The 12,155-nt window shown below is 46.0% G+C and overlaps 1 protein-coding gene across 5 annotated transcripts in view; it reads right to left on the reverse strand.

Moving 5' to 3' along the window:
- ST7 (suppression of tumorigenicity 7) overlaps positions 1–5,021 on the reverse strand; it is a 97,434-nt gene extending 92,413 nt beyond the window's left edge. For 2 of the 5 annotated variants that reach the window (XM_077935869.1, XM_077935868.1), the window contains exon 1: positions 4,678–5,021. In XM_077935869.1, coding sequence (XP_077791995.1) covers positions 4,678–4,843 — 166 coding nt within the window. In that variant the 5' untranslated portion in view covers positions 4,844–5,021. Of the gene's footprint in view, positions 1–3,886; positions 4,166–4,677 lie in introns of those variants that run through there. The other 3 variants (XM_028747770.2, XM_028747769.2, XM_077935870.1) reach the window with 2 other exon arrangements.
- Positions 5,022–12,155: the final 7,134 nt, after the last annotated feature.

Here is a 12,155-nt window from a genome sequence, read left to right on the forward strand (position 1 = left end):
GAGAGAAAGGAGGTGCTATTGTCTTGGGGGGGCAAGGGAAGCAACAAAACCAACTGAAACCAACATGGTTATTTTTGGGAAGTCACATTTTAGATTTATCAGCTTTCCTGTGAAACAAAAGCTTCTCAGGAGCCTCTTTGTCTGGGTTCTCACAACCTTTCTGCTGCAAGACTAATTGCATCCTTAAATTTTTAATAGACTTTAAGAAGGGAAGGCCACAATCCAACACAAACGCAATTGGGCTTTAGCTTGTTGATTTCTAGCGGATCCTGCGCTGAACTGTGGCCAGTAATTTCGCATTCTTACAGTACAAACCCAAACGTATCTACTCTGAAGTATGTCCTATTAAATTCAAAGAATTCAGTCGGGTTTACTCCCAGGTAAGTGTGGGAGGTTGTGAGTAACAGCTCCAGGCTGGCACAGCACAGGGGCTAAAGGTTATTGACTGGCGTTGGAGCAACTGGATCCATAAATAGGTTTGTTCTGCCTGCACTCTCAAACACATTTCAGGTTCTTATGCCAGCAGCAGCAGTTTTGTTGACTGCAACGATAGCCAGTGGGACAACTACGTTCACACAAAACTCAGCAGAGGGATACCATTGCAGAACCTTAAACCCCGCCAGCTGTGCGGATTAAGAGTTAGGATTGCTCTGTTAATTTCTAACTACATGTAAACAAAAGAAGACATGAGACTGAATAAAAGGCCAGGATAAAAAATATAGGGTTTTAAAAGGCCAAGATGAATTTAAACAGATTTTTTAAAAAAAATAAAAAATATGTACCTCATAGCAGATTATCAAGGCTAAGAACATACGCGGGGTTATTTTGGACTAAGGCAAGAACACATTCATCTCGGGTGCTTATTTTAGTTTCTTGCCTGACACAATGACTGTGCTGTTTTTCCTTTCCTTGCTGGCAATAGTTATAATACTCCAAAGCTTATTCTGCATCATACATTGTGTAATTTCTATTTTATTATCATATTTGCATTACGGAAATTTACGATAAGTTATAAATTTAAGGCTCCTCTTCTTACCATCACTTATCTGAGGCCTATTTCTACAGGATACTATAGATATAGCTCAGCTGGGCAATACAGTTTCCAGACTGGTAAAAATTGACCTCTGATTTAAAAAAACTGAAAGTAAGGGAAGTACATGGAGGAAACTGGCAATAGAACTTCTTGATCCCATTTGATGATGACTGTGGGTTAAACCACAGAGCCTAGGACTTGCCGATCAGAAGGTCGGTGGTTCGAATCCCCTCAACAGGGTGAGCTCCTGTTGCTCGGTCCCAGCTCCTGCCAACCTAGCAGTTCAAAAGCACACCAAAAAGTGCAAGTAGATAAATAGGTACCGCTCTGGCGGGAAGGTAAATGGCGTTTCCGTGCGCTGCTCTGGTTCGCCAGAAGCGGCTTAGTCATGCTGGCCACATGACCCGGAAGCTGTACGCCGGCTCCCTCGACCAATAAAGCAAGATGAGCGCCACAACCCCAGAGTCATCTGCAACTGGACTTAACTGCCAGGGGTCCTTTACCTTTACTAATTGCTGAAAAGGATATAGTTGTCCTCTTTATAAAATGGATGCAACTAAGGTGTAATTTTCACTACATGGCACATCTGTCTCTGAATGAAAGCTTCATAGTGCAAATCAGGGACTTACATGGCGGATATGTTGCTTCATAAATCATCTTGGTGAGAACTGGGCCTGATTGGCCTGCAATCAAGTAGCTAACAAAACCTAATCACAGCTGTTGTTGAAAACCAAAGCCCAACACTAGTGGTTAGTGTTATAGTGCTTGCATAGCTAAGAGAGGAGGCCCAAACAGTCACCCAATATTATAAATCAGGGGCTAGACCCTCCAATGCTGTTGCACTACACCCAACGGAGGACCTACCTGGTGAGCCCTTCACAAATTTCAGAATAATCTAATAAAAAAAATCTTAGATAAACCCATTTTAAAGCAGTTCCTCAAATTCTCCCCCAATGGAATCTACACACATATGAAAAACGTTCTGAAAATGCTTTAAAAAAATGTTTTTAGAAATACATTGAATTTTCCATAAGGATCACTATCGGCATCTAGTGTCGCATTGTATATTGCACTTAAAACACAGTTAAAATTTTGCAGCTGTATAGCTGAATACAGGGGAATCGCTGTAGGAACTATGGATTGATTAGTTGCATTTTTCCTTGAGCTACAAAGCATTACATTCAGCATTCCCAACTCTGTATACAAAAGCTTACAAGTATAAATCCATATTTCATGAAAAATACTCAAGACGACATCATAAAGCATAATACAAAATTAGCATCCACAGCTATTTTACATAATACATGCACCCACGTTGTTTCTTCAAACACAAATGTGCCCCTCCTCCAATTAAAGTACTTATTTATAACAGGCAAAAGAAGCTGAACCTTTCTGCAAATCTCTAGGCCCATTCCGTTTGAATGTGCCTCCCAAAACATTTACAATTCTCTCCTACCTTGCATAACTTTTGATGGTTGGCCAACAACATCAGTTTGAAATGTGAACACTCCAAAAGGGGAAGCAGCAAGGCCAGTACAGTATGCAACAAGCCACGTATATAAACAGTGGCTATACCAACAGCAAACATTCTTTGCCATTACAACAAATATGAGCAGCCTCAAAACCTCTGCATTCTGTCCTCTCTTTCCACGGGACATTAGAATGGAGCTTAGAAGCTTCAATTCTTGGTTTGTGGGGAGCCATAATTCTGTCCGAAGCTACAGTTTAGCAACCTACTTCTTACCCACTGATTCGCCCCTACAAATTACCTTCACCCGCAAATATTATTGGTATTATATTTGAATTGAAGAATTTGGGAAATGCAAACATGCTAATTTCTTATTGCCACTTGTGCTAACAACCTGAAATGGCAAAGTAGATTCTCTAGCTTCTCCCTGAGACACAAAGTAGTATCCGACTTGTTAGCAGATGAGGGGGGAAACTTAACACTGATTTCTAATAGCCTTTCCTAGTTAAATTGGTGGAAAACATTATTAAGGCTAGATTTATCAAGCATACAGAAGAACAAGCCTTGCTGAGGTAAAGCCAGTGTGGCTTCTGCAGAAGGATTTTTTGCTAAATCAATCTTTTAAAATTGAATCAATAAACATGCAGATGGAAAAAATACAATATATTTGGAATTTCAAAATAATAATAATCTAAATCTCTCTTCAAATGCTCTTCTGAAAACTTAGTGGTTATGTGGGAAGAAGCCCAATTGCAATAATGGATTGGTAACTGTTCTGACAGCAGCATATAAATTAACCTAGAAAATAAGTAATGAAACAACAAATATTGGCTAAAAAGAGGAAAGCAGAAAGAAAGAAAAATGAAAAGATTTCCCAAAGAAGGAAAAAGCAAAGAGTGAATCCGCACTGGAGCAATTTAACAGTCATACATTATTTGAAGTTGGGATGAATTACGGAAAGACTCAAGTTTGTGAATGACACCAGATCATTCAGAGTGTTAAAATCCCAAACAAACTGTCAAAAGCTCTGAAGGGGCCTCTCTACCACTGGGCCAACCAAGCAACAAAACAGCAGGTGAGGTGGAAAGTGATCAAATTCACAATTATGACCTTTAGGCTAGAACTGTGTTCAGAAAGGACAGGCAAAATCCACAGGGCGCAGATGGGGAACCTGAAGTGCCTCTGATGTTGCGGGACTCCAGCTGCCATTAGCCCCAGCCATTTCATTTTCATTTCACTGTCAGCTTAACCCACAGCCAAGGGCAATGAAGAGTTGTGGTGCAGCAACATAGAGCCATCAGGGGTGGGGAATCTGTGGCCCTATCGACAACTGCAAGGCAGTACACCTTGCAGGTACTTCTGAAGAGGAGAGTTCAGGATCTCACCATCACACCTTCCCGTTCCGCTCATGAGTCTTCAGAGGGAAGCCATAGATGACCAGCCTTCTATTCTGACCCAGCAAATACCATGTTTATTTCTTCTTCTTCTTTTGAAGGTGGTCTGCCAGCACCTCCTCACAGCTGGGACCCAGGAGATGCCTCATTATAACGTGCATCTTCCATTGAGAAAGAGGGCGGAGATGCCTTTGCCCAAATTATTCCCGCCTTCTGCGTGTGAGGTTCCCCTCACCTCAAGTCCTGACGAGGAGCAGGAAGGCATCGCTGCTTCTTCCAACTGAACGTCTTTCTTCCTTTCCCCCTTCCCACCATTTATTAGTGGGGCTGAGGAGGAAAGACGGGTATGGCGAGCATGGAAATTAAAACTCCCCTAAAAACGTCCCTTGTCCTCGACCCGCCCTCAAAGCGCCCGGTTGCAAGAAGGGGGGCGGGCGCATCAGACTGGAAAAAGGGGGTGGGTTTGGAAACTGGGGGGAAGGGGGCAGCAGGCGGACCCTCAACCACAACCCTCCCCCAAAACCAAGCATGCCTATGTGAAGAAATATGAGGAAAGGGTGTCGCAGCTGTTACTGTTTTCCAGTCTGAGGGGAGGGGAGGTGGGGGAGAGCAACGGGAGAGGCAGGAAAAGTTTGCAGCACGACGCCTTCTTTCCCCTTCGCCTTTTCCCGCCCAGCCGTGGCGCGCGCCCTTGTTTTTTTCCCCCTGAGCAAAGTTGCAAGGTTTTTTTTTGGGGGGGGGGGAAGGTTGCTTTTTGCAAAAAGCGCGTCGCCGCTCGCTACCTGTGCTCAAGTTGTCGTTGATCTTCAGAGGCACCCTCAGGACGTAGACGAGGAAGAGCATGAGGAAGAACCACAGCGACCACAGATACGTCCACGACCAGACGACGCACGACTTGAGCTGCTCCAGAAAGCCGGCGCCGCCGCCGCCGCCAGCAGCTTCAGCCATCTTTTCGCAGACAGGGCGCGCGAGGGGGAGAGAGAGAGACCGAGCAAACGCGCCCAGCCGCTCCAGCGCCGGCCTTGCTCTCTGCTGCCACGACCTCGCGCGGTGTTATTTCTGGGATGATTCATGTCTCCCGAAGAAGTAACGTGTCTCTCTCTCTCTCCGTCCCCCGTCCCGTTCCCCCCCCCCCCGCCTCCGCCGCCCTGCTCCACCTCCTCCGCCCCCTCGCGCCCCGTTTCCATGCAGGCGTCTCCTGGCCGGGGAAGCCGCCAATTAAAGTTGTAAACAAACACACAGCAGGCACCACAACACGCGACCAAGGTGGGTTGACTCCTAAGTCGCGGGATGGAGGGGGTAGGGGGAAGCCGTGGTGGGGGGTTTTTAAACACAACTAGCCTTTAGTGGGCCAAGCAAAATGTCTCAAAATAGTGAGCTTAAGGGGGGGACGGGGACTTACTTATACTGTACAAGATTGCCTTCAAAAGGCTCCCGGGGTTAAAGAACTCCATACCCTCCAACATTGCTCCCATGAAAATAGGGATGTCCTAAGGAAAAGTGGGACATTCTGGGGTCAAATCAGAAACCAGGATGACTTCTCTAAATCAGAGACGTCACTGGAAAATAGGCATACTTTGAGGGTGTGTTCAACATTTCCCCAATGAAAATAGGGAGCCCTATTCAGTTACAGGGACGCGGGTGGCGTTGTGGTTTAAACCACAGAGCCTAGGACTTGCCCGTTGCTCGGTCCCTGCTCCTGCCAACCTAGCAGTTTGAAAGCACATCAAAGTGCAAGTAGATAAATAGGTAGTGCTCCGGAGGGAAGGTAAACGGTGTTTCCGTGCACTGCTCTGGTTCGCCAGAAGTGGCTTAGTCATGCTGGCCACATGACCCGGAAGCTGTACGCCAGCTCCCTCAGCCAATAAAGCGAGATGAGCACCGCAACCCCAGAGTCGGCCACAACTGGACCTAATGGTCAGGGGTCCCTTTACCTTTATTCAGTTACAGACCCTCCAATTTCCCCTATTTTCCAGGGACGGACCCGGATTTACAGAAGCCATCCCTGATTCCAATTTGATCCCAGAATGCCCCACTTTTCTTTATGACGTTCCTATTTTCATTGGAGAAATGTTGGAGTTTATGCAATCATTATTAGTAGTAATAGTAGTAAAAAGGTAAAGGTACCCCTGCCCGTACGGGCCAGTCTTGACAGACTCTAGGGTTGTGCGCCCATCTCACTCAAGAGGCCGAGGGCCAGCATTGTCCAGAGACACTTCCGGGTCACGTGGCCAGCGTGACATTGCTGCTCTGGCGAGCCAGAGCCGCACACGGAAACGCTGTTTACCTTCCCGCTAGTAAGCGGTCCCTATTTATCTACTTGCACTTTGATGTGCTTTCGAACTGCTAGGTTGGCAGGCGCTGGGACCGAACAACAGGAGCGCACCCCACCGCGGGGATTCGAACCGCCGACCTTTCGATCAGCAAGCCCTAGGCGCTGAGGCTTTTACCCGCAGCGCCACCCGCGTCCCAGTAATAGTAGAAGTAGTAGTATTTTATTTATACCCTGCCCATCTGACTGAAGTTCCCCAGCCACTCTGAGCAGCTTCCAGCATAGGATAAAAACATAATAAAACATTAAATACTTAAAAAAAAAAACCTTCCCTATTCAGGGCTGCCTTCAGATGTCTTCAGGTTGTATAGGTACTTCTCTCCTTGGCTTGCGGGTCGCATAAACATACTCCCCCCCCCCCAACATTTTTCTGATGATAATAAAATAGGGACATCCTAAGGAAAAGCAAGGGGGGTGCGGGTAGCGCTGTGGTCTAAACCACTGAGCCTAGGGCTTGCTGATCAGAAGGTTGGCGGTTCAAATCCTCGTGACGGGGTGAGCTCCCGTTGCTTGGTCCCAGCTCCTGCCCACCTAGCAGTTCAAAAGCATGTCAAAGTGCAAGTAGATAAATAGGTACCGCTCCGGTGGGAAGGTAAACAGCGTTTCTGTGCGCTGCTTTGGTTCGCCAGAAGCGGCTTAGTCATGCTGGCCACATGACCCGGAAGCTGTACGCCAGCTCCCTCAGCCAATAAAGCGAGATGAGCACCGCAACCCCAGAGTCGGCCACAACTGGACCTAATGGTCAGGGGTCCCTTTACCTTTATTCAGTTACAGACCCTCCAATTTCCCCTATTTTCCAGGGACGGACCCGGATTTACAGAAGCCATCCCTGATTCCAATTTGATCCCAGAATGCCCCACTTTTCTTTATGACGTTCCTATTTTCATTGGAGAAATGTTGGAGTTTATGCAATCATTATTAGTAGTAATAGTAGTAAAAAGGTAAAGGTACCCCTGCCCGTACGGGCCAGTCTTGACAGACTCTAGGGTTGTGCGCCCATCTCACTCAAGAGGCCGAGGGCCAGCATTGTCCAGAGACACTTCCGGGTCACGTGGCCAGCGTGACATTGCTGCTCTGGCGAGCCAGAGCCGCACACGGAAACGCTGTTTACCTTCCCGCTAGTAAGCGGTCCCTATTTATCTACTTGCACTTTGATGTGCTTTCGAACTGCTAGGTTGGCAGGCGCTGGGACCGAACAACAGGAGCGCACCCCACCGCGGGGATTCGAACCGCCGACCTTTCGATCAGCAAGCCCTAGGCGCTGAGGCTTTTACCCGCAGCGCCACCCGCGTCCCAGTAATAGTAGAAGTAGTAGTATTTTATTTATACCCTGCCCATCTGACTGAAGTTCCCCAGCCACTCTGAGCAGCTTCCAGCATAGGATAAAAACATAATAAAACATTAAATACTTAAAAAAAAAAACCTTCCCTATTCAGGGCTGCCTTCAGATGTCTTCAGGTTGTATAGGTACTTCTCTCCTTGGCTTGCGGGTCGCATAAACATACTCCCCCCCCCCCAACATTTTTCTGATGATAATAAAATAGGGACATCCTAAGGAAAAGCAAGGGGGGTGCGGGTAGCGCTGTGGTCTAAACCACTGAGCCTAGGGCTTGCTGATCAGAAGGTTGGCGGTTCAAATCCTCGTGACGGGGTGAGCTCCCGTTGCTTGGTCCCAGCTCCTGCCCACCTAGCAGTTCAAAAGCATGTCAAAGTGCAAGTAGATAAATAGGTACCGCTCCGGTGGGAAGGTAAACAGCGTTTCTGTGCGCTGCTTTGGTTCGCCAGAAGCGGCTTAGTCATGCTGGCCATGTGACCAGGCAGCTGTCTGCGGACAAACGCTAGCTCCCTCGGCCAGTAAAGCGAGATGAGCGCCACAACCCCAGAGTCGTCCATGACTGGACCTAACGGTCTGGGGTCCCTTTACCTTTAAGGAAAAGCAAGATATTTCCGGATCAAATAAAAAACTGGGGCAGCTTCTGTAAATCCAGGACTGTCCTTGGAAAATAGGGACACTTGGAGGGTTTGCAGATTTTCCAGTTCTCCATAACTCTGAGGGTTAAGCAAAATGGGGTGCGGGAAGGGGGCGGAGATCCTGGTTCAGTGTTAAAGTCCCAAAGTCTGCATTCTCATGCGTTATGAGAGCAGTATATAGCAGATTAGCCTCAGGTAGGGAACTATTTTCAGCTTGGGGCCATATTCTGTTATGGGGAGGCTTCCGAGAGTCATTTGCCAGTGATGGGCAGGGCCAGAGGGAAAAGTTGGCAGAGCGATGAAACGTTCTACATAACACGTCATGCATCCTTCTGGATCCTTCATCCAAACAAGCAAGAGGCATGAGCAGAGCTCAGGCAGATATTCCAACCATGCAAAAATATCTGGAGTGCAAAACAGGGTCAGTAAGGGACAGGGATAGTTTGGCGGGCGAAATAGGGCTGCATCCAGCCCCCAGGCCTGAGGTTCCCCACCTCTGCCTTGACTAGGCTCACATAGGTTTCAGGTTATACCCAGGGGTACTGGGATGGAGAGTCACATGACTGGTACCTCATTTCTGAAAACACAAAATCCAGCAGTTCTTTAGATTTAGTAGCTCCCCTATATTTTTCTCTGCACACGCAGAGCCCAAAGCCATCCGTTGCATAAACGTATGAAGTGGCTGGTGAAGACAGAGAGGAAGTGATAGCAAGAGTAGTCTTGCACAAGAAATAGCCTCAACGTTCACTATATATTACCTCTTCTTAGCACCCTCCAAGGCCTGCATCCAATTGTAAAAGAGTTGAAAGGATGCATTTAAACACCTTAAAATTTAAAACTCGTGTGGAGATTGATCACTGGCTTAACGCTACTTGGTTGTCTTGAGTTCACCCACTGACAAACACAAATTGCTGCCACGTAACGTGTAAAACAGATCTCAGTAAGTACAGTGGTACCTCGGATTAAGTACTTAATTTGTTCCAGAGGTCCGTACTTAACCTGAAACTGTTCTTGACCTAAAACACCACTTTAGCTAATGGGGCCTCCTGCTGCTGCCGCGCCACCGGAGCACAATTTCTGTTCTCATCCTGAAGCGAAGTTCTTAACCTGAAGCAATATTTCTGGGTTAGCGGAGTCTGTAACCTGAAGCGTATGTAACCTGAAGCGTATGTAACCCGAGGTAGCACTGTAACATAATGTCAGGAGAGGAACTTGTGAGGCTAAGATTCAGGTAGGCAGCCGTGTTGGTCTGATGCAGTCGAAATAAATAAATAAAATTATAAAATTGTCCAGTAACACCTTAGAGACCATCTTAGTTTGTTCTGGGTATAAGCTTTCGTGTGCATGCACACTCCTTCAGATAAGGTTACGGTCACTGCCTTTTTGAGAGTTAATGACTTCTATGGCAAAGATAAAATAGTAATGGCAGGTGTATTTCCCTCAGAAAGAGTTCCCTCTGGTTTGTTCTGCTCATTTTAATGCATACGAAAATTCAAGGAAATCACAGGTTGCTTGTCCTTTCCATTTCTGTTATTTGCTTTCCCATTCCCCATTGTTTTAAATGGGAAGGGCAAATATTGCAGCTTGTGCACAGCACCTTTGGTCACTCCCACAGGAAATATGGTCACTGCTTTGCAAGAAAGCTGTTTTAGGGCCTCAGCGAAGGTAAACTTTGCAGCTTTACCATCCTAAAGATGGTTCATATAATTTCCTTTGGAAAAAAATATAATAATAAAATTCAGAAATGAAGAGAGGAATTTCAAAGAAGTGTTAAGATGCTGATAAGTGCGCTAATGGGCCAAAACCCATAGAAATTACAAGGCACCTGGTCTACATTCCATCATGATGTACCAGTAAAACAATCAGTAACATTGTGTATTCACATATAACTTAGACCAGGCATGTCCAAAGTTCTTTTGGGGGCCAGTCGGTTTAATCTGGCCCCTGTGGCAGTTTATTTCCTGGGGTAGGGTAAAATCCTAAAAAAAACCAAACCTCTTTGGGGTAAAATCATAAAAAAAATTCCACAACTCCAATCTTAAAAAAAGGTTAACTTTGGTCGGTCCTTTGGTTGGCCCTCATGGCCCTTCACTTCATCAAATCTGGCCCTCTTTGAAAAAAGTTTGGACACCACTGCTTAGACTATAAACATGAACACTTTGCATTTGTCTTTCAGCCCCAGTCTTCTTTCATTGCAAATTGGAGGAAATTTATGGAGGCAGTGGCTTCCTAGCTGTACAACTCTCTGTTTCCCCTATATGGTTTTATTTGTTTTAGAGAAAATGACACACACTAATAGTGTTAGGCTGCAGAGGGGCTGGGGTTCACAGATATGGACAGAAAGAGCAACACAAGATTGGGAGCAGAAAGGTACGTACTGGGGCTGAGGCGGCACAAGTCAGCAAGTGAAATGGGAAGAGTTCTCCATTTGTTTATTTACTGAACATTTATAATCCTCCCTTCTAGTGTAAATACTAGCGCTCTGAGTAACACTGATCGGTGAACATGCCAAGTACTCAGCTTTGTAATAGATAAATCTGCTCAGTTTTGAAATGAATGAATGAAATCCTTATAAATTTATTACCAGATTGAATCTTGACATCTCCTGTTCCATTTTCTACTCCAAAATAGATAAACTCTTAAATCTATTGGTGTTCAGGTTATATCTATCCTTTCCAAAATCAATAAAGAATAAATTATATCAAAAAAGCTGTACTTTGTGTTTGCTTTGCGGGCTTTACTTTTGGTCCAATATACACAAACTTGCACCCTACATTTTAAGATAAGCTATACAAGAAGTGGATTATCAGAATAGAGCACTAAGAATTTTATGTCGTTGACAAGGAAAAAATAAAATATAAAAAGGAGAACCCCCTGGATGGAAAGATCCAGGTTTGGGACATCAGATGGAAGGGCGTTCCACAGGGTGGGTGCAACCACTGAGAAGGCCCTCTGCCTGGTTCCGTAACCTCATTCTCACAGTGAGGGAACTGCCAGAAGGCCCTCGGCGCTGGACCTCAGTGTCCGGGCTGAAGGATTGGGGTGGAGACGTTTCTTCAGGTATACTGGGCCGAGGCTGTTTAGGACTTTAAAGGACAGCACCAACACTTTGAATTGTGTTCGGAAACATACTGGGAGCCAATGGTCGGTCTTTCAGGACCGGTGTTATATGGTCTCGGCAGCCACTCCCAGTCACCAATCTAGCTGCCGCATTCTGGATTCTTAGTTTCCAAGTCACTTTCAATGGTCGCCCCATGTAGAGCGCATTGCAGTAGTCCAAGTGGGAGATTATCAGAGCATGCAGCACTCTAGCGAGACAGTCCGCAGGCAGGTAGGGTCTCAGCCTGCATACCAGATGGAGCTGGTAGACAGCTGCCCTAGACACAAAATTGACCTGCGCCTCCATGGACAGCTGAGTCCAAAATTACTCCCAGGCTGTGCACCTGGTCCTTCAGGGGCACAGTTGCCCCATTCAGGACCAGGGAGTCCCAAGGTTTTGTTTTATTTTGCCACATTATCTACAAAGCAACTCTATTTATATAAGGAAACCTGACGAAAACATTTTAGGAGCAGCAATGTGTGAGCTGTTACACTGAGAGTGCGAGAGAGATTCTCATAATAGGTAGTGCCCAGCAGTAACACATTCTGAAACCGAACCAGAGCTCATCTTTTTTTCTTCTTCCTCTTGTGCATAACTACATGGACTGGAAATAAAAACCATAGTGTGTAGGCTTCCTATGCAGGAATTTGCATGGGAGAAAAAGGTCAGGAGATGAGGAAGAGCCCAAGAAAATATCACTAATGCAATATCCTGCCTTCTGTTTCCTAACTTAGCCAGATGGACCTTCAGTGCAATGTGAACATGACCTGGACAAAAGGGATTTATGCAAAACCCCCTGAAGGATGTAACTGCCTCCTGTTTGAACAAAGCTTCTGGACAACTGAATGAACTTCTCC

The sequence above is a fragment of the Podarcis muralis genome, chromosome 10, assembly GCF_964188315.1.
Source record: "Podarcis muralis chromosome 10, rPodMur119.hap1.1, whole genome shotgun sequence".
Lineage (NCBI taxonomy): Eukaryota > Metazoa > Chordata > Lepidosauria > Squamata > Lacertidae > Podarcis > Podarcis muralis.